A 23,321-nucleotide genomic window follows, 5' to 3' on the forward strand; every position below is an offset into this window, starting at 1 on the left:
CATAAACTTAAAACCTTAAGAAAAAACTAGTAACCTACAAATGCCAAAATCCAATCATTTGTGGAAGTATTCAATCACCATAAACACTAGTTTCCACAAGTTTTCACAGCCATAGGGCTGGCCTAGTAGATGGAGATTCATAAGAAAAGGAAAGAAAATAAATTTCAAATGTTAAATTGACCAACCTGAGAAAGAACACCTGGCCAGATCTGTAATGGCTGAATGGCTGGGGCCTGAGTTACTAGTGGAATTGCATTATCTACCCTTAATGAGTAACTGCCAGCTTTAGTAGGGTTTGTAGGAATACCTATGAAAGAGAAAATCTGCATAAGAACTTATGTTCATGAGAACTACAAGGAAGAAAAATGAAAGCATTTAAAAAATACCAATTAAATTCAATTGGATGGGATTAATAACCCCCATGGTAAGTTCTCTGCACACAAGTTTTTCATACCATTGACAAACGCAATCTGTTAGAAAAGAGGTGTCCACTTATTCAAGCACTTGATTACCAATTTCTTTTTCAAACTGATTTTCTCTATTTTTTTTAAGGCAATTAGGGTTAAGTGACTTGCCGAGGGTCACACAGCTAGCAAGTGTCAAGTGTTTGGTCTGTGGCCAGATTTGAACTCAGGTCCTTCTGACTTCAGGGTCGGTGCTCTGTCCACTGCGCCACCTAGCTGCCCTAGATTTTCTCTATTGTTAAAAATACATACGGCAAAAAAAGAATTTCATTTTCAGCCCTCCAAAGTTTATCATTTCCATTAAAAGTTAGCTATTAAGGCTGCTGCCCTTTTTTTTAAGACCCTTAAGAAGGATCCTGGCATGTTGGGTAGATCTTATGTGGTTCAACTGAAGAAAACATGGACAAGAATCATACAGGATGAGAATAACGTTTATAATCTCCACTAGCAGAGGGAGTACCCACACCAGTTAAGATCATGGAACTATTAAAATACTGAAGCATTACAGCTTAGTTTTACTTTCCACATTTTTCTGACTACCACGTGAGTGGAAGATTTTCCTAATTGCCTCAATTACCCAACGCCAAACACTTTTTTTCAAAAATAGATGATATATTTAGTTGCATTTTCTTACTATTTTACCCTTAAAATTGTGACATCAAGATCTTCTTGGTAATGTCTTATAAAGCATTCCTGTTTGTTTGTTTGTTTTTTAATTTAATGTAATGTAAACAGGAAAGCATTTGGGAAAAGTGGGATATATGTGGTATATCAGAATACTCAAAGGATCCTGTCTGATTTTCTACCCCTATTTTTTTCTTCCTCCTGCAAAAGAGCTCTAACAGAAATTCCCTTTAAGACATTTGAAAAATGGCAGGAAAACAAGAAATTACTTTTTCTACTTTTTCTCACATAAAAGTGGAATTGTAGCCAATATGCTCAAATCCTAAGAAAAAAAGAAGAAACATTGAGAGGTCAATGATAAAAGCGTCACCTCTTCTCTAATCAAAATGTAAATGAGGTGGCTAGGTTACTAGTAAGCTACAGTACAAAGTAAAGCTAGTTTAAAACAAAAAGTATGTAAAATTATATATCAGACAGTAATGAAAAGGAATTTTCTCTTATGAAACAAAAATAAATTTCCTCAGCGGACAGATGCATGCATGATACTGAAGAATCAAAGATCCAAGTAAAGACACTAAATTATTAATCCACAAAACATTGTTAATGTCTTAAACACAGCAAATCATTTGGTAAACATTAAGTATCAGAACAATTTTATGTGACAAATAAGTAACAGGATCTCCAATTTACAGCTATGAGACCTTTAGTTACATTTCCTGAGATCGCACAAGATAATAAACTAGAATAAACACTTCTCTAGACTTCCAGTCGTCCATCACATAAGTTACTTTCCACATGGACTAGCAAGCACATTTCAAATACAACCAATCCCTGGAAGCAATCATGTGATTTTCTGGACAGTCTAGACAACCAAAATGTGTTTTCCTTTTCTGTTAAAGTGTAATCTTGATAATTTTACTGCACAGAGAAATCAGAAATGGTAATCCCAAGAAGCACATTAACATCATGTGTTCCCTTGTGTATTTTCTTCACACAGTCCTATGTTCTATGGCTTGAGAATATTTTGCCTCGGTATAACTACTAAGGATTCTGTAAGTATCTCATAAGTAGATGTGAATTATTTCAAGAAAAATCTATAGATTTTTACTGATCTTCTTACCCTTTCCAAAAAGCATGTCTTGATCAGCAAATTCTCCAAGAAAGGGAACATAAGCACACCCAGGCACTGAAGGTACATTGCAGCAATGAATAATCTCTTCAGAGAAAAAAGCAGAATTCACTTTGATAAGAGTAATAGCGCAGAGCCAAAATTATTCTCAAACCCACCATACCAAAGTCACAAACCCTAAACTTATTTCCAAAATTTATTACCCACAAAAGTCTCCTTTTGTCAAGGCCACTACAAAGTCTGACTTTCTAACAATGGGCAAGATTTCAATTTACTACAAATCTAGGTTAGCTAAAATCCTTACTACTAGTTAATTAGATTTGCTTTAATAAATACTTAGAAAGTATAATCAGCGCTATGATAAAAGAAAGAGAACTTTGATGTATTGCATTTAAATATCTCACAAGTAGTGAGTGTTACTTTTCATAAACAACTGCAAACATATGTACAAAAAACATGCCCTGAATTCAGGCAGACTGTTGAGAAAGATGCTAAAAGTCACTTCTCACTAAGTAATAACAACATATTCCTCAGTCTCATATCTAACTTTTTTTATTACTGAAACTTAAATACATAGTAAGAAAAAGAAACATTATAAACTTAAATACTTAAACTTAAACACTAAATAAGAAAAGAAAAAAAGCACATCATGTACACTTCAGAACATAAGAGAGAATTCAAAATATATAGCAATAAATTTCCATTTCAAGAAAACCTATATAATATTACACATTGTGTTGAGAGCTGTTCATCTTTTCTTTGCTCCCTTGTTAGTTTTCTTTCGTTCTCTGCTGTGCACTTTTTACTTTGTTCTTCTCCCTCCCTTCCTCCCTCACCCAGAAGGCTACAATTAAGCATATATATTTATATAGATATATAGATACACAGATACACACACATACATACATATACACACACACATACATATATAGACATATCCTTTCTCTAACAAATTCTACTTCTGATCTTTTGTTTTTATGTTTGTGTGTATCTCTTATTTCCTATCCCTCCTAACTCCTCTACTTTACTTCTCCCCAATACCTTTCCCTCTTATTACTTAACCTACACCCCCCTCCAAGGATCCCTTCCTTTTCCTCCCATTCCCATAAATCTAAACACCCTTCCATACCCCTCCTTTAACCTATTCTCTCACCCTCCCTTCTAGAGATCCCTCCCTTATCCTCTCTCTATCCCCTTAGCATTTTATTTCTGAATTTAGAAGAAATTTATACTCTTCTAGATATATATGTATTGTTCCCTCTTGAACCCATTCCCAATGAGAGTAAGGTTCCATAAGTAACAGCCCTCCTCCCCTCATCTAATTCCTCTGTGTTGGTTCTTCCTCGTGCACACCATTTGTACAATAATTACTCTTTTTAGCTGTTTCTAAGCGGTTTTATTTTTTAAAGTCCTATCATACTCAGATCTACCCCAATCTTTCTTACAATGTACCCAATTACTAATAACCATCTCAGACATGCGCTTTACATTTTACATACATAAAACTTAAACGGAAAACATAAACAGTCTGTCCTTATTGAGTCCCTTGTTATTAGTCTTTGGTATGTACCTCATATTTCTCTTGGCTATTCTATGTCAAATCTTCTATTAAGTTTAGGTTTTTTGTTGTTGTTGTTTTTTAACAAAGTCCTAAAAGTTTGACAGTTCATTAAATATCCATTTTTTTAAAATTCAGGATTATGCTTAGCATTGCTGGGTATATTTTCAGCCAGAACCCCAGTTCTTTTGCTCTTTGATATAGCGTTCCAAGACATGTATTCTTTTAGTGCCACCATTGCTAGGTCTTTGTGATTCTAATTGTGGCACTGCCATATTTAAATTTTTTTTTTCTTGTTGCTTGTAATATTTTATCCTTGAGCTGGGGGTTTCAGAATTTGGCTATAATATTCCTATGGGTTTTCCTCATAAGATCTTTTTCAGGTGTTGATCAGTGGATTTTTTCTATTTCTACTTTCCCCTCTTGTTATAATGCTTCACGACAATTTTGTTTAATTATTTCTTGTATTATTGTATTAAGATTCTTTTTTTGATCATAGCTTTCAGGTAACCTGATTATTTTTATGTTTTCTCTTCTTGATCTGCTCTCCAGATCAACTGCTTTTTTTTTATAAGATGTTTCACGTTATCTTCTATTTTTTCATTCTTTATATTTTGTTTTATTATTTCTTGATCTCTTACAACTTCACTGGCCTCCCCTTGCTCAATTCTGATTATTAAGGAGTCATTTTCTTCCTTAAGATTCTGGATCTCCTTCCCTAATTGGTTGACTTTCTTTTCATAATCTTCTTGTTTTTCTTGCCGTGTTCTTTTTTTTTAAGTTTTTCCTCAATCTCTATCATTTGATTTTTAAAGTCTTTTTAAAGTTCTTCTATGAATTCTTTTTGAGCAGGTAACCATTTGACGTTACTCTTTGGGGTAGAAGAGGGTTTCTTTGCTTCAGTATCCTCCTCTGAAGATAAACCCCAATGTTCCCTACTCCCATAGGAACTCTATAGTTGGATTCTTTCTCCTTTGCTTGTACATTTTTTTTTATTTGTAGCAGCTTAGTTTTTATAATCACCTCTAGTCCTAGGGTATGGTGGATGGATGGTGCCTCTGGCCTCAGATCCTCCTTCAGTTCTCCCCTCTAGCCTGGAACATGAGGCAAGATCTCCAGCCTCCTGTAAGTGCCCACAGCCAGCAGGGTTCCACCCCACTGCTTCTGCACTCACCGGGAGTGTGCTGGTTTCCATCTTGCCCCTACAGTGTCTCTACAGCACCAGCTGGGTCTGGTGTTCCTTGTCAGCAGAGGTTCCCTTGATCTTCCCCAGCTCAGACACCCAACACCCCTTACTGTCCAGGGGGAAAAGTCCCTGTGGCCAGAGGCAGCTTTCCAATCCAGCTAACCACAGGACTTGTCACCGATTGTTGTTTAAGCAGACCTAGGACCTAGCCTGGAGGTGTTTACTCTTCACAGGGACTAAACTTCTTCCTGGGACTTTTCTTCAGATCTTCTCTGATTGTCCCAGGAGGGCCCCTATTCTTCTCCTAGTCTTATTTCCTTGTAATGCTCAATATTCACCCTGAGGCGCTATTTCATCTCTTTTGTGGGGGAAAATCTTGAAAGCTTGGAATTTTCTCACCTACTCCACCATCTTTGCAGAATCTTCTCTTCATATCTAACTTAATATTCAATATTGAAGAATCAATGCTGTCATTAACTAAAGATCTCATTATCTGTTCATCAAAACCTAACCAACTTCCACACTTACCCATTTTTGTTGAGGGACTCCCAATCTTCTAGTCACTTAAATTCTTAACCCTGGAGTTATCCCCGACTTCTCACTAACTCTATGTGTTGTCAACTGCCAAGTTTTCTCAATTCTACTTCTGTAACATTCTTTTGCAAGTGTCTCTTTCTCTCCCCGCAGAGTTCTCTAGCATACGCTATTGCTAGACTTGTAACTGAACTTCCTGCTAGGATTTACTCACAGATTGTGAGCTCGTTTTAGTTCCCTAACTTTTCTTTCTTTCATTTAACAATTTTTTCTTCTTTCCACCCCACCTCCTTAAAGAAAAAAGCTTTTGTAACACATATGCAGAACCAATCAAAACAAATTCATACTCGGTTATGTCCAAAAATTTCAATCTCATTCTGCTTTGAGAAACTTTAACCTCTCTGTATTAAAAAGTAACTAGAATGTGTCATGATCAGCAGGATTGGTCACTACATTGATAAAGGTTCTCAAGTCTTTCCAAGTTGTCTTTACAATGTTTTTGCTGTCACTGTATAAACTGTTTTCCTGGTTTTGCTCACTTTACTATATAATAGTTGATACAAGTCTTCCCAGGTTTCTTTCACAATTTCTTTCATATACCATGATCTGTTCAAGTCATTTCTCAAATCGATAGGCACCCCCCTCCCTGCCTTGGTTTCTAGTTCTCTGCCACTATGAAAAAGAAGGCTATACATATTTTTGTACACATGGCTCCTTTTCCTCTTTCTTTAATGTATAGGTCTAGTAGTGCTATTGCTGGGTCAAAGGATATGCACACTTGAGTAACTCTGAGCATGATTCCACATTGCTTTCCAGAGCAGCTGGACCAATTCATGTCTACCAACTATGCTTCAATAAGCCTGTTTTCCAGCTGCCCCAATATTATTTGTCATCCCTTTTTTGTCAACTTTGTCCATCTGATAGGTGTGAGGTACAACATCAGAGTTGCTTTAATTTGCACTTATCTGATTATCAGTGATTTAGAATTTCTTTTCACATAGCTGTTGACAGCTTCCAGATGATACAAATGAGGCCCAGGTGGGTTAAGTGAGTTGCCTGAGGCCACAGGACGTATGTATATCTGGAGCTGGAAGCAATCTCAGAAGCCACCAAGTCCAACCTTCTTCTTTTATAGATTAGAAAATTAAGGAGGAGAGGTTCCATGTCCTGCCCAGGGTCCTCCAGGTATTGTCAGAGGTGCCAGTTGAACTCAGGTCTTCTGACCCCAATTATTTCTCCTTCCATTCAATCTCATTTCCTTCTCTACTCCAACCTACATTCCAGAGGCTAAACTGATATTCTGAAAACCCAGGCCTGACCTTGTCACCTCTGCTTGCAGCTCCCTATGGCCTCTAAGAACAATACACAGTCTTCGCCTTGTCATTTAGAACCCTTGAGAGGTTCCCAAACTTATTTGGCCTTCCATCCCCTTTTCAAAAAAAATTTGACAACCCCCTGAAAATCTATTTTCTTTAACTCTCCCCGCTTTTTTAAAAAAATTTGCTGATGTAAATTTGAAATGATTTTTTTAAAAATGTAAAATTTTTTTTAAAAAATGATGCATCTTAAATTTAATAATTTATTGTAAATTTGTGGTTTTTTTTCCTGAATTGAAATGTTGATGTACTTGTATAGTGTCATATTATAAACAAGTCATTACAAGCACATATTCCTGGACTTCCCAACAGTGCACAACATGCTCGCCTGCCAACACTTGCTCATTAAGATCTACAGGTGGACTTGACCACTGATTGGTTTTAACCTGCATTTTGTGTGTTTGTCTGGAAAATAATGTAATCACGATGACTTTAACTCTGTGACACAAAAGATGAAACACGTATAAGTGGCTTTTCAAACTTTTTCTCTCCTCTTTCCTTATGCTTCCACCACTCCCTTACTTATATTCAACAGTCCCCAATTGCACCGGGGCTACTATGGCCTTCCTGGATCATTCCAGAACCCCCCCCCCCGTGGATGGTCACTTTGGGAACCTCTGCTAGAAACTCTGCAGACTTATCTCCCCCTTACTCCCTCTATTTGGAGCTAAACTGGCCTCCTTACTGCCCTCTGAACACGATACTGTCTCTCTTCTCCCTCTACACCTTCAAACAGATTGCTCACCTGGACCCCTGTCCTTCCCATATCCACCACCACCCCCCTTTTGGAAACCCTGAATCACTTGAGAGCTGATTTCAGGAGCCCCTACCTCAGAGAGGCCCTTTCCTGGTTCTCCTCATTGCAACAACTACTCCAGACTTGAAATTACTCCGTACTTAGTGTGTGCACTTAGTGTGTGTGAGCCTGCTGCTTCTTCCTGGTAAAACAGTAGCTCTTTGATGGCAAGGGCTATTTTGTTTCTTAGTGCCTGGCACATAGTAGGCATTTGTTAAATACGTGTTGAACTGAGTTGCCCTGACTAGGCTATGGAGTAAAAGAATAATTCAGGTTCAAGGGGAATGGAGAGTTCAGAAAACTGCCCAAAGGCCAAATTCAGAATTACCTTCCAATCATGCTATATTTATTTGTGTATGTAACCAAATTATTTACATTTTGTTTCCTCCATTAGCATACGCTCCTGGTGAGGGCAGGGACTTATTTTTTGCCTTTCTGTATTCTCAGCACTTAGCACCAGGCTTGGCAGCTAGTAAGCACTGAATAAATGTTTGTTGAAGGACCGTAATTGTGACCTAACCACTCCTGCTTTTTTCAGTGGTCAACCTCAAATGTTTACACCACTTACCCCAAAAGGAGAAAGCCATTTCTATCTAATGATAATCACATTTAGCATTTATACAGCACTTTAAGATTAGCAAAACTTTACCTATATTATGAAGTTCTAGATAATCTATTAATGCTGGCTATTATTATCTATCCCTACAATGCCAGTGAGTTCAGAAGTCTTCATTGCCTCTTGTGTTAGAAAAGAGTATTATCAGTCCAGATGTCCTTACAAGCTTTTCCCCCTTACAACTCTGTCTGTCCTTTAAAGTAAACCCAGAGACTAAGTTTTGTCATCCATTCTAATTCAAAAGAGTAGTTGTCCACCATTCAACCTATGAACAGTCTGATTAAAATCAGGTAAAATTCCTGCCCTTCCTCTGTCACCCACATTAAGCAACGGTGACCTACCTTTTATCACTTATAAACCATCTTAAAAATTAAAAAGTACTTTGCCAGACACATTAAAAATAATTTGTATTATACATAACCTCTGGAGTTAAAGATAGTATTAATATAGTCTCTAAATTTCTCAAGTTTCTAAGAAAAAAGATGCAAATAAATTTTTTGCTCTGATTTTTGTTAATAATGTAATTATTAAAACATTAAAATCAAGGGCACAGATGCTGTAATATCATAATAAACAGCTTTACAACAAAAAACTAACCCATTTCTTGACTGAAAATAATTAAAAATGGAAAATGCTTTTCCACAAAAACACTGACATATGTGAGTTTAGTGCCTTCTGGTGATAACTCAAGAAAACAATTGCATATGCTATGGACCACACCATTCAAAGATGTTTTAAGCTGGATTATGTACAAGTGTTTCATAGCCAAGAGGCAGCAAGGCCCCCAGGACGGCAAGTTGGACTCACAGCCAAGAAGATCCAGCTTGAAGTACTACTTTGGATGCCTACTGGCTGTATGATTGACCCTGAGTAAGTCACTTGACTTCTCAGTGAGCTAATTAACTCTCTAGTCTACAAGGTACAGATGAGGGACCAGCCTAGGAGTTCCCTCAACTGGAATTCCAATCCTCCTATAAATAGAATCAAAGTTCCCATCCTTATGTCTCTCCCTAGAATCACAGACTTCTACAACTAGAATCTTGGTCATTATCTAGTCAGGCCAACTTGCTGATTTTAGAGAGGCATTCTTTTGGAGCAAAACTAAGCCCAAAACCCAAGCCTCCTGACTCTTGGTTCAGTGCTCTCTTCTGTATAGCACACTGCATCAGAACCATACACCAAATAACTGTTTGGAGCTTCCATATTACTTTAAAATATAATAAAATAGTCTGGAAGAATACTACCAAAAGAGGAGGACCTAAGAACAACAGAGACTCATTCTGGGTCCCCCTTTTCATGTTTTCTTCAAGTTTTCTGCTGCCACCACTGAACAATTTAAAGAGATCCACAGCTTTGGGGTTGGGGGGTGGTTTGTAACCCACTCAGAACTCCACTATACCTCGAGGGCACTCGAAGACACAATGCTAACTCTAAGAAACAATCTAAACCAAAAGATTGATGTCAAACAGAGAAGCAAATCTTGTGCCAATGAGTTATGGGCTCCTAATAGCCCTTCTAAGGTACTTCAAGATTCCCAAAGCTCTGGAATCAAAAATGCTGTATGACACACTACACAGATTTAGCTCTAATAATATATAAATAGGCAAAACGAAAAAATTCTAAACTTCAAGGTAAAACTTTATTGTGAAAGCATGAAAATATCTGTCAGGTTAAGACAGACTCAAAACTCCCAGGTTTAACTAATGATGCATACTTAAGTTTTTCTTTATAAAGTAAGTACTAATCCAGGCATCCAATAAGCTTAACTGCTTCAAGCTGGGAGAAATTATAGTTCAGTTCTTATGTTCAACTGAGAATGATGAAGAAAAATCAGATTTAAGATTATGTCTCATGCCACGCATTGCCATAAATAATCTTTTCGCCACCTGTGATAAATTCAAGAGTACATAATCATGCATACTAACAATCACAAAATTAAAAGATGTTTTAAGTTGAATTTTAGGCAGACACGTCACAGCTTAGGGTGGCATCATAATGAAACATCTTATAAATTGCAGTGCAGCACATAAAAATTTAGCACACTTTTTCACAGAAAGAGTTACATGGAAATAAAATCATATCTAGTCTGAACAAATAAGTTCTGTAATTTTACTAGTGGAAGAGTGCCTTTAATACACCTTAGAACTTTTACTTTTATTTAAATTTATACTTTTACTTATTATAGTTAAACTGTGAAAAATCATGGAAAACTGATTGAGTAAGTAGTAGAATTGGTTAGCTGGTGGTTGTCCTTCAATCCTGAAGAGGATCAATGACATACCTATGTGGGGATCTGACTGTGCTGATCAGACCAACACAAGCTCTACCACAGGTTGGGCATAAATAGTTCATATGAACCTTTGGAGTGGAGATGTCTCTAAATTTGCCATCTCACATTTATCAAGTACTAGGACACCTGGTGGTTAAAGCTGTGCAATTTAGAACTGTCTTCCAAATAAAGTCAGTTAAAGTGAAGTAGCCTAGCAAGTTCTGAGCTTCAGACAAATCTACTCGGATCCTTACACTGAAATGCTTGTAGTCCCAAAGAATGTCATTCATTGTACATTAATATGTTTAAATAAGGTAACAGTACAAAAGAAGTACCAATTAGAGAAACAATCTTCAATTCAAACTACTTCTTCTTTTCCTTTAAATATAAAAAGCCAATCAACTAGATTCATATAAATATAAATGAAGAACCACGAAAAAAATTATTCTACTTAAAAAAACTTGTCAAATCATTTTTTCCATTACTAAGTAACTACAAGGACAAACCTCCTTCTGACTAAAATTCTAAAGCACAGGTCATCCATCAAAACATTAAAGATCTATTTTATACGTTTGTGTGCTTAATGCAAAATTTAAGGCTCCTTAAAAGTTAATAGATGGTCTTCTAGAGTCACTCTGGCTGAAAACTGATCATCTTGCAACCAATCTAGAAATAATCCTCTGAAAAATTAGCTAGGCTCAGTTCTTGGAAAACAAAAATAGAGTTGATTGCTGGGCCTTCGAGAACCCCCACACTAGAAGGAGGTAGGCATAAGGTACGATTCTGATGGACAATATCAATGAATGATACCATACACAAATATGAAAACCTAAAGCAATGATTCTCAGAACACACATGGCTTTCAAGTAGTACATAAAGACTCTGCCAAATTACCTGCAGGCTCTTCTAGACCACTAATTTCTATACAAGAACACTACTTGTGGCACCAGATTCTTCAGAGCATACTGAAGACGTGCATTTTTGGTTAATGGCAACTATAAATGTAGCTTCAGGGTCAAATAACTGAACATTCAAACCCAGAAGCCATAAAAAACATAAAACAAAATTCAAAAAGACAACTCCACCTAGAAATTATGGAATATAGGCATATGCCAAAACCAGAAACACAATTTAAGAGAACAATACCTTGAATTGCTGGGGGGCAGATAATCAATGTCTGCTGGGCAGTCCCAGTCTGCACAGGCACTCCATGGTGCATAACTGAATGGGCAGATGTAGTTAATGCCTGAAATATTCAGAGTGAAAAGGCTTTGTTCAGATCAATGTTCCGAACATAGTTATATACATACAATTTTTTTTAAAAAAATCATACTATTTCCCAAGAGTGCAATTCCTGTGGAGTGATAAAATGTACCCACTAGTGAGCATAATAGAGGCCGATAAAACCCAAATTCAGAAGGATAAATTCTAAATGAACTAGGAAAAAAAAGCAACTGGGAGACACATTGATAAGTGCTTTAAGAGAATAAAGGCATGAAATTTCTATATATTTCTAAATCTAAATTTGAGTAACTTTAAAAAATACATAAATACAAATTCTTAAATATTTATTCTTACCTGACTTCTTAATGTGCCTATTTTGGTGAAATTTGCAGTCAGATTAGCTGCACTGCCTGAGGCAACTGGTCTCATAAGTGAAGTTTTATTGCGATTATTTGTGTCATATGAGTTTGAGTGAGATTTGCAAATATCCATAATATGAAAACAAGATTTTACACTGCAAAATAGAAAAGTAACTGTAAGTACAATTAAGTACATAGTATTTAAAAATAAACATACAATAATACATAAGCTCTCAAAAGAATAAAAAAAAGTAGAAAGCTCACATGCAAAAAGAGGCCTAGTAAGAACGTACAAGAGATATTGTTAATTTCCAAAACAAAAACAAAAAAAACATTCATTAGAAAATACAACAGATTTTAAAAGCCAATAAAAGCAATTTTATAGCAGTATCACTATTGTGCATCCAATATTGCTTCCCTAGAAAAAGAATTGTTCCTGAATTTCTAAGACATCTGTCTGAGACAAGTGTCTGATGTATGTGGGTATCTTACTATTTTTAAGGCTTCTCAATAAAGAAAGGCAATATCTGGTAGTGGAAAGAGCCAGGCCTTGGACTCAGGGAAACCTGGCTTCCAGTCCCATTTCTGAAACATATGGGTATGTACAATTCTGGGTAAATCACTTAATCTCTCAAGGCCTCAAGCAAAACTAAGTGGAATATGTCCATCTGTAGAGGGGGATTTCCCCACAGGGAGATACCTGCAACAATGAAATCACTAGCCTGAAATGAATCTTCCCCCATTCCCTCATCCCCCCAACCACTCCATAGCTCTAAAAGGCAAAAGACTGACATTTTATGGAGTTTTTCATCTGGGCTGCCTGTCTTTAGGCCATTCCCTGGTCCTTTCCTTTTTTTTTTTTTTCCTACATGCAGGATATGAGTGTTATGGTCATATACCATTTTTTTTTTGATCATACCATTTTAAAGGCACAGTTATTCCATAGGGTCCCATTCTGTACATCTTCATACCTATATTTCCAGTTCCCTCATTAGGGAGGTGGGGGAAAAGGAAAGAGACCAGGAGGACCTGACACTAACTGGGGTTTCTGGCACCCAGAAGAGTCCATAGTTAAAATCATCAACCAGCATCCCTCATCACACAGCTGTCACCTTTCCAATCTTGTTATGTAACAAAAATGAAAACACACACAGAGGTATATGAAAACATGTATATATGTATGTATACATGTGTGTACATGTTTGCAAGTAATTTTGGCTCTAATTACATGTACAACCTTAGGCAAATGACAGGATCATAGAAGGATCCCTGGACATCATCTAATCCTAGGGTTGGCAAATGAAGGCCTGAGGACCAAATCGAGCCCACCATCTGTCTGGCCTGAGAACAAAGAATGGTTTTTACATTTTTAAATACAAAACTGCTGACCCCTAGCCTAGTCCTATCCCTTCAACTCACAAATGAGGAACATGAAATAAGTGATACACCAAATATCACACAACTAAATTAGTGGCAAGACACCAGATTTTTTTAAATCACAAAACTCAGAGCTCTATCCACTACACTTATATAAATACTTAAAGAAATTGAGGCTCGGTGAGGCTATTCAACAAATGTTGAGTTTGGAATAGAGAAACTATTATCATTTTCTAGGAAAATAATATATTTTTCCCAGAAATATATCAAAAATATATTTGCATAAAACATACTGGTTGCTATGAGGGAAATCTAGAAGATGTTTCATGTTAACAAAAGGATGGTTCAATGTTTCAACTGGAGTGATTCTCAAATCAGCATCAATCAGCAACATTTTCTTCAACAGACTAACAAATTCTCTTCTATCAGCTTTCTCTGCCAAAAGATCAATTCCTTCTAAATCCATCACTGTGTTCACCTGAAAAAACAGAATTTCAAATAAACAGAGAAGAGAAAATACATTTATAAATAAGAAATTGAAGAAAGCCATATGTTGAAAATTTTTACAATCAAAATATGGGTATATTCTGAACTACAGAGGAAAAAAGGACCCACAAATATTGTGAAGGTTAAAAAAATGGCACAGAACACAAGGCATAATGGCACTTTGAGATTAAGGGGCATGAAGTCTATTCTAGTGCCACAAAGGATTTATGACAGGTGCCTCAGAGGAATAGCCTACTCTCCACATCCCCCACACCCAACTCCTACTTCCCCACCTCTACCCCCACGCAGGTCAGGCTAGTTTTTCCTTAAAAGGTATTGAGACCTTTCTCAAGAGTTTGTTGGTTCCTCAGGCGGTTCCTTTCTGATAATGTCCTCACTTCCTGAATACAAAGCAGCCTGAAGGAATTGGAGGGGCTCTCAGATGCTTGGCTGGTGGATTGTGACAGGAACTTTGTTCAGCTGAGTCAACTCAAGGAGTTCTCAATACCTCTCCTTGTTGAACATCCTTTTCCTGCTACGACTAAGTAAACCTCACTTTGTTAACTCTTGAAGGAACTATGAATGTCTCATTTTGCTTCAATATGGAGCCTAAACTACCAGGGGTCTGCTCTAAGTCAGAACCGGAAGTGCAAGTAACCAAAAATTAAGACCTAAATTAATATTTTTTTCATAGAGCAATGTAAGTAAGAATGACAGAAAGTAAATTCAACTGAAAAACAAATTATCTAACTTTTAAGTTTGACAAGCAAAGTTGCAACTTAATTTTTTAAGGTGATCAAAACAAATTAAATTTTAATCAGTTAGGGTGGACAAATTTATTCAAAGCTACCAAGGACTTCAAATTCAAACTAAAAGAATGATTAATGTATGTTGCCATATTGGGCATTCAAGACCATCACATAAGGCTGACAGAGATTATTGTACTCACATGCACTATGTCATCCAAACTGTTGAAAATATACTTTCTGGCTTCTTTAGACTTCATTCCTGTCTCTGCCTCATGCTCTTCAAGAGTCTTATTCAATAAATAAAAATAACAGTTTTATTTCTTTTTCTTAAAGCATAAACATTAAAATATTTTAAGTATAGTAAGGCAGTGAAAATTTAAAATAGCATATAGTAATTAGCAATAATGTATAATAAGAAGATTAAAGGTAGAATGAATGGGGAGAAAACTTTCAAATGCTACAGAATTACATAAACACAAAGATTAAGAATGAGCAATTCTTAAGTCAGTGATTACTTACAAAACACCAACTGACTTCACAAGAACAAGTTACATGATACACACACACACACACACACACACAGAGATATATACACACATACATATACACACACTCATACAGCAGATCCAGTCTTTGTCCCTCACTCTCAAACATAAAATTTTTTTATAAGAAAAGCATATAATCAAAAGAAATTATAAACACAAAATTATAGAAGTACACCAAGGGGGGGAAAAGACCAGTGACTCTTTTATCAGGTTAGAGAATGGACTGATTCTTAGTGAATGAAGAAAGGAGAGAGGGGAGGGAGATAATTCAGAACTGAAAAGAAAACTGAAATTTTAAAAGAAACCAGCAAGAGAAAAAATTTAAATTAACTACAGAATGGCATAGAATACTTGAGAGTTATTTTACCAAGGCACAGTCTGGACAAATGTGACTACAACTATAAAACATCCTTTACAGAAATAAAGGAAGACTTAAATTAGAAAAAGAGAAAGGGGGTGAGGAGAAAGAGAAGGAAAGGAAAAGGGAGAAAGAATAGGCTAAATTAAACTGGGAAGGTTTCTTAAATTGGAACAGATGCAGTAGGGGGAAAAAAGGTACAGGAGGAACAAAGGGTACTTTAAGCAAAGAATTTTCTTAAGATTTTTATTCATTACCTTTAATCTCCAACCAGAATGTGAAATATCTGTTTCTCTACAAAAGAATCTTGTAGATTTTGTCCCCACATTTAACAACTGTTCTCCTGGTAAACCTTGAGTCTGTGAAATGTAACGAATCTGAAAAACAAACAAAAATTGTTTAATTAGGGTTCAATTTTGAATCTTGCTTCATGGCTAGTAATCTCATCAGTCTGAGTACTCCCTTCTGCCAACAAATCATGATCCCTGTACAACTCAGCAAATGTCCAAGAGCTATAGTGGCCAAATAATTCATTATTCTCTGCCAACTTGGCAGTAAGCCTCTTTGAATTTATCCTAGGATAGTGCTCAAACAACGAAACTAGGGAAAGTTACTGGGCTTATATCTGAAGTCTTTCCAGCTTGGTACTTCAGAGCTAATGTTCCACTAGCATAGCCTTTGAGAACACAGGATATACACTGTAGTATTATTTAAATTGATCTATTTAAAATTGATCTATTAAGAAACTACTATAGAAGAAATTAGTGAGAAGACAACTGGAAGTAAAAATCTGTGGAAGTAGATCGGGTAAGACTTGGCAAGTTACTGGATTAAGGTGGAGGGAAAAATGGTTAGGGAAGAAAAGCTAAAGATCATCTCCAAGACTGCAAACCTCAGTGACTACAAAGATGGCAACACTCAACAGAAAGAGAACAATGTAGAGGTTAAAGGTTACTCAGATTTGAAGAATGACTACTATTTAAAGGCAGAAAAAACAAACATATGAAATTCAGTTCAGCCGTAACTTCTCTCTTTAACAAAATATTAGGCAAACTGAGGGTGCTACGTCTCACCTTCCTGACTGCCTTGATTGAAGGAGGTGTTAAATAAATACTGGTTAAATATAACCCAGGTATTAGTGAGGAAGGCAAAAGATTAGAGTTCATGAGAACCAGATGAGAAACTAGTCTTCACTGTGCCACTAACCTGATGTGGGTCTATGGAACAAGCCTACTTGTCTAACAGGCTCCAGTTTCTTCATCTAGAAAATGAGAGGATTGTGCTAAACAATTGGAAGAGCCCTCTTAGGTCTCATCCTCTAGAAATTCACTACCAGAAGAACAGAAAACAAATACATCTATTGTATACACGACTCTGTTGAAGAGAATTCACTGGGGTCATACTGACTTAACACTGACAGACTGGCTAAGATCACAGCTTTTTTGCCTTATTTTTTTACCATGCAAATTCTTTGAAATGATTTTTACCATAATTATATTTATCCTCTTAAAATACCAAGCAGCTAAAAACCTCCCTGCTATGTAACAACAGAACAATGACTAAAAATGTAATAAAAAACTAATAAGGTTAGACTAGATGCTAAATTATTTCCTGTCACTGGAGTTGCTTTCATCAATAATTTATAATCTTTATAACAAAAGAGAAAGCCTTTCCTAAACCCTTGGGTTATTATTATCTCTCCTTCTTACCTCATTTATTTACATGATTTGTGTTCACTTAGTGAAATCTAAGTGTCTTTAGGGCAAAGACTATTTTCCTTTGTGCCATTGTACATTTGGGCCTAGAAAGAAAGTAGCACACACTAAATAAAAGTTTACTGAGTTGAATACCAGGAAATAATAAAAACTATCTCTGACATTATTACCTGGTAATGAAAATATGAACTTTTTTCTTTAAAAAAGATTAAAGGCAGGCCAAAAATTATTGGAAAGGACATGACTTTCTCTTCAATTTAAATTTAGACCAGTCTAGACAACATTTTAAACTCCATCAAAAATTTAATGGGACAAAATACCATTATTTATTGAGTATATGCTTCTAATGAAAGACATTACTTGTTTTTATTGTCTAAATTTTTAAAATTCTGAACTTAAAGCCAAATAAAATAAGCATTTCCACATAAAAAAGGAAAAAGAAAACTGTTCATTAAAGTGTAGTGGTTACTACATATAGCTTGTTTTTATTTTTAAATAGATAATATATTCACAAGTAACTTTCAAAGATGTTTATATTACCCATGTTTTTTTCTAGCCTCCCTACAGTTCTCATCTATGCATTATTTTTTTCTAAGTTTCAATGAGCCTCTTTTCTTTCTTTTTAGCTACTCTGTCCCTAGCCCCAGTCTGATACCTAGCCACCCCAATTAAAAAGGAAAAAAGAAAAAGAAAGCCCTTGTAATAAATATACATAGTTAAGCAGTCCACAACGGAAGTGCTTGAAAAGGTGTCTTGTTGAGCATTCTGAGTCCATCACTTGTCAGGAGGTAGGTAGCATGCTACTTCATCAGCAGCCCTCTGATCAATACATTGATCAGAGTTCTCAGGTCTTTCAAAGTATTTTTTTTTTTAAATAATGTTGTTCCTATACCATTTGTTCTCTTGGTTTTGCTCATTTCACTCTGGGTCAGTTCACCATCAGTTACTTTTAAACTGTAAGAAGGTTTTTCTAATTTAAGTCTTCCTTTATTGTTATTTGTAATCTTGGAACCAAGTAGTATAAATAGAAGTATTAAGTTTGTACAACACCACTGAAACAGGATGATTGTCTGTCTGGCCCAATCAAATGTTGGAAGGAATTTCATTAGTGACATTTTGAGAAACAAATCTTATTACACTACTGTTTAAACCTTTGCCATTATCTTCAAGAATCTCTGTAATACTTTTTTTTTGGATTATATTTTGTTATAAAACCATAACTAAAACTGGTTGCATAAATCTAGCGAAAAGTATTCAAGAGTCAAGAGCATTCAATTAGATTGAAATTCTACTTGAGTAAAAGCAAAGATGGCAAGCTCATGCTTATCCAATTTGTATAAGACACAAAGCTAGTTCTAGTGGTCTTAGCTAAGATGGTGGATAGGAGAATAAAAATCCAAAAATAGCTTAATAGGTTGGAATGATACACTATTATCTAATAAAGTGATATTTTAGAAGGGTCAAATGTAAACTCTTACACTTTAAAGTTTAGAAAAAAACTTTAAAAGTAAAAGATGAGGCAGACATGACCAGAGTATTAAGTCTTCAGAAAAAAACCCAGAAAGGAATGAGTTAGTGAACAACAAACTCAATGAGTCAACAATATGATGTGGTAGGCAAAAAAATCAAATTCAATTTTAAGACCATATTAAGAGAAGCTTAGCACACAGGGCAAAGGATGTCATAGTCCTGCTTCACTCTGTCTTTGTCAGACCACATCAGGAAGTGGGGGTGGGCGTTGGGGAGGAGTATTACATTTTAAAAAGGATGTTGATAAAACAGCAGGATGAATAAGATGGCAAAGGGCCTCAATATCATACCATGTGTACATCAGTTGAAGGAACTTGAGGTGTTTAGCCTGGAAATGAAAAGACTTAGGTAAGACACATGACAGTTGTAGCTTCAAGTATTTGAAAAGTTGTCCAATAAAAAGAATTAGACTTGTTTTGCTTGGACCTAGGGGACAGAAATAGGAGAATCAGTTGGGTGTTACAAAGAGCATGTGGAATAGTCAAAGCAAAGACGGAAAAAGGAAATGGGAGTGTCGTGTGAGGAACAAAAAGAAAGCTAGTTTGGCTGGATCAAAAGGTGCTGAAGGAGTAATATCAAATGAGGCTGGAAAAATAAATTTGGACCAGGCTGCACAGTGATTTAAAAGTTAAAAAGAACAGTTTACATTTTATCCTAGAGACAACAGGAAGCTACTAGAGTGGACTTACTAGGCAAGTCACATGGTCAGAGATGCATTTGGGGAAAATCACTGTGACAACTATATGTAGAACGGACCGGAATGGTGAGAGACTTGAGGAAGGGAGACCAATTAGGAGGCCACTGCAACAGCATAGGCAAGAAGTGAGGAAGGTCTAAGCTAAGGTGGTAGCTTTGTGAATGGAAAGAAAAGGTCAGATACAAGAGATATTATAGAGGTAAAAATGTCCAGACTTGGCAACTGACTGGCTATGAAATGTAAGGGAGAATGAGGAGAAAAAAGGAAAGGGAAAGGGAAAGAGGTCATTATTTAATAACAAATATTCTTAAAAGAGTTCTGTAGATGACAAAGCCAAGATGGTAGATTAAAGGCAGAAACTTACCTAAGCTCTCCCAAATTTCCTTCCAAAGAACTTTTAAAAGGTTGAAGTGAAACAATTTTCCAGCCCAAGACAACCTGGGATAGCAGCAGGAAAGGCCTGTCTCACTGGGGTGGTGGTCGGGCCTTGGGAGTGGTGGCTTCTAGAGCTCTCAGCCCATAGATGGTAAGGAAGTTGAACAGCTGATGAGAAGGAAATTACAGGGGACTCTTTGTGGGGACTGGGTGCAGAACTCTGTTGCACTGCCCATACTCGGTTTCAGGTCCAGGTCTGAGGGTGAGGATCCTCATGCTTGCAGCCGCAGGGGAGTGGGGACCCTGGCCACAGTTCTAGGGTGGAGAAGAGTACTTGTGGTCACTCACAGGGGAGGAGACGCACTAGTCTCAGTTCCAAGGCAGAAAGGAGCACTGACTCTCCAAACCACAGGAGAGCAGGAGCCCAAGTCACAATCCCAGGGTCTCAAGGAGCAAACACTCTTGTGGCCACAGGGGAGCAGGGGCCCTGGTCGCAGTTCCAGGGTGAAGAAGAGTGCTTGTGGTCAGTCACAGAGCTGAGCAGAGCACAGGTCAGGAAAGCAGTGACCACACTTTCCTTAGATCACATCACCCTAGAAGAACCAAAAACTTACAGGTCCCCAGAATTATCTCTGAAAACAGCTGCACAAAAAATCTGAACCTTGGAACGTGACCTCTTCACCCCAGGAGCAGAGGCCAACTTTAATATCAAGTTAAAGTCAAGAAATAGGTTAATGAGCAACCAACAAAAAAAGAACTTGACCACAGAAAGTTACTATGGTGAAAGGGAAAAATCAAGACAAACTCAGAATAAGAAGACAAGTAAGTCAAAATAGGTACATGAAAAGCTTCAAAGAGAAATCTGAATTGGTCACAGGCCCAAAATGAATTCCTGACAGAGCTCAAAAAGAGATTTTAAAAATCAAGTAAAAAAGATAGAAGAAAAATTGGGAAAAGAAATGAGACTAACGCAAGAAAATGATGAAGAAACACAACAGTTGGTAAAGAAAGCACAAAAAAATACTGAAGAAAATAGCACCTTAAAAAACAGAATTGGCCAAATGGAAAAGGAAGTACAAAAGCTCACTGATGAAAATAATCCCTTAAAAATTAAAAATCAGAACTGGGTAAATGTCCATGAGACATCAAGAAACTAAAATAAAATCAAAAGAATGAAAAAAAATATAAAATATCTCATTAGAAACTAGGCAATTAACCAGGAAAATAAATCCAGGAGAGATAACTGAAGAATTATTGAACTATCTGAAAGCCATGATTAAAAAAAAAGAGCCTAGACACCATATTTCAACAAATTATCAAGGAAAACTGCCCTGATATCCTAAAATATGAAAAACAGAAATTGAAAGAATTCACCAATCATCTCTTAAGAGAGATCCCAAAATGAAACGTCCCAGGAATATTACAAGCAAATTCCTGAGCTCCCAAGTCAAGGAGAAAATTATTACAAGCAGCCAGTTCATATAACATGTAGCCACAGTAAGGATAACACAAGATTTAGCAGCTTCTACATTAAAGGATCAGGGGGCTTGGAATATGATATTCCAGAGGGCAAAGGAGCTAGAATTACAACCTAGAATCACCTACCCAGCAAAAATGAGTATAATCCTTCGGGGGGGGGGGGGGGGGGCGAAGGGGAATGGACATTTAATGAAATAAAGGACTTTCAAGCATTCCTGATGAAAAGACCAGAACTGAATAGAAAATGTGACTTTCAAATACAAGACTCAAGAGAAGCATAAAAGGGTAAGACATAAGAGAAACCATAAAGTGTTCAATAAGGTTAAAGAGTTTACATTCCTACATGGGAAGATGATACTTGTAACTCCTAAGAACTTCATTATTATTAGGGCATTTAAATGAGCATATATAGAGAGGGCAAGGGTGTGAGTTGACTATGATGGGATAAGTTCAAAAAAATAATATTAAGGGGTAGGAAAGAGGGATGCACTGGGAAAAGGAGAAAGGGAGAGGTAGAAAGGGGTAAATTATATCACATAAAAGAGGCACAAGAGAAGGAGCTTTTACAGTGGAGGGAAAGGGGAGGCGTGAGTAATGCTTGCACTTTACTCTCATCAGGACTGGCTCAAAGAGGGAATAACAAACACACTCAGTTTGGTATAGAAATCTACCTTGCCCTACAGGAAAGTAGGAGGGAAGGAGATTAAAAGAAAGGGGAAAGGAGGGGAGAGACTGATAGAAGGAAAGGCAAATTGAGGGAGATGGTCAGAAGAAAAAGGAGAGACAGAGTGAAAGGAGAGAGAAAGACAGGAAAGGATAAGTGGGGAAAACAGAATGGAAGGAAATATAGTTAGTAATCATAACTGTGAGTGTGAATGGGATAAATTCACCCATAAAATGGAAACAGATAACAGAATGGATTAAAAACCAGAATCCTACAATATACTGTTTACTAGAAACACACAGAAGTAAAGGTAAGAAGCTAGAGCAGAATTTATTATGCTTCAGATGAAGTTAAAAAAAATTCTCTAGTGCTGACATCAGGGCCTAGACTTTAATAACTTTGTCCATGAAGATGTGATTCAGCATTATCAATATGAATTTCCAAAATACTAGCACAAAAGGTTTTTTATCTTAATTTTCTAATTCTTGGATTTTGCTGATTTATTTTAAAAGACTCCCATAGTTTAAAAAAAAATGCACATAAAAGATTAGGCATTTCTTTTTTTTCCTGGATAAATTTTTAAAATCCTGCTTTACTGATATCTTGTTTTTACATCACCTTCATATGGAAGAAATATACTCACATGGGAAAGATATTTTTCCTTTATTCTGTGAAATGTGCCTTGACAACAGATATTTTAAAAAGAGAAAAAAAGCTGTTCAGCAAAACCAACCAATACATCAACCATGCCTGACAATAAGGAGTAGGCGTTTGTATATTATTTTAAATTTTATATTCAACTTCGTTGGCAAATATCATAACAATTCTACTACCTGGTCATACTCCAGTGCTCCTGGGTATAGTGGCCATCCAAGGAATAGCTCAGCAATCACACAACCCAGCGACCACATGTCTATGGCTTCACAAAATGGCAACCCCAATATGATCTCTGGAGCTCTGAAAGTCAAACAAAGGACATTTGATGAACTTACTAAATTAAAACCAAAATCCAAAAAAAGTATTTTAACAATTGTATTACTTTAAGATGGCTTTAAGTAAAATATCCACTGATATGAGAAAATGTTTGACCTCCTTCTATTTAAAACATGATAAATATGGTCTTTCACCTTTGTAGTTTCCTGAGATTCTCCTACTCTCTAAGAGCCTTTGCAAAACTAAATGTCAAATCATAGACTCTCTTTGCACTAATA

The 23,321-nt window shown here is 36.4% G+C and overlaps 1 protein-coding gene across 7 annotated transcripts in view; it reads right to left on the minus strand.

The window, feature by feature from the left end:
* HIPK3 (homeodomain interacting protein kinase 3) overlaps positions 1 to 23,321 on the minus strand; it is a 100,519-nt gene that overhangs the window by 10,990 nt on the left and 66,208 nt on the right. For 4 of the 7 annotated variants that reach the window (XM_027837734.1, XM_027837732.1, XM_027837733.1 and 1 more), the window contains exons 2-8: positions 22,944 to 23,067; positions 15,908 to 16,027; positions 14,948 to 15,034; positions 13,806 to 13,990; positions 12,131 to 12,290; positions 11,699 to 11,798; positions 186 to 307 (exon numbers count right to left, since the gene is read on the minus strand). In XM_027837734.1, coding sequence (XP_027693535.1) covers positions 186 to 307; positions 11,699 to 11,798; positions 12,131 to 12,290; positions 13,806 to 13,990; positions 14,948 to 15,034; positions 15,908 to 16,027; positions 22,944 to 23,067 — 898 coding nt within the window. Of the gene's footprint in view, positions 1 to 185; positions 308 to 2,208; positions 2,305 to 11,698; positions 11,799 to 12,130; positions 12,291 to 13,805; positions 13,991 to 14,947; positions 15,035 to 15,907; positions 16,028 to 22,943; positions 23,068 to 23,321 lie in introns of all 7 variants that reach the window. The other 3 variants (XM_027837730.1, XM_027837728.1, XM_027837729.1) reach the window with 1 other exon arrangement.

Source organism: Vombatus ursinus, unplaced genomic scaffold (assembly GCF_900497805.2).
Source record: "Vombatus ursinus unplaced genomic scaffold, bare-nosed wombat genome assembly UNPS02014822.1, whole genome shotgun sequence".
Lineage (NCBI taxonomy): Eukaryota > Metazoa > Chordata > Mammalia > Diprotodontia > Vombatidae > Vombatus > Vombatus ursinus.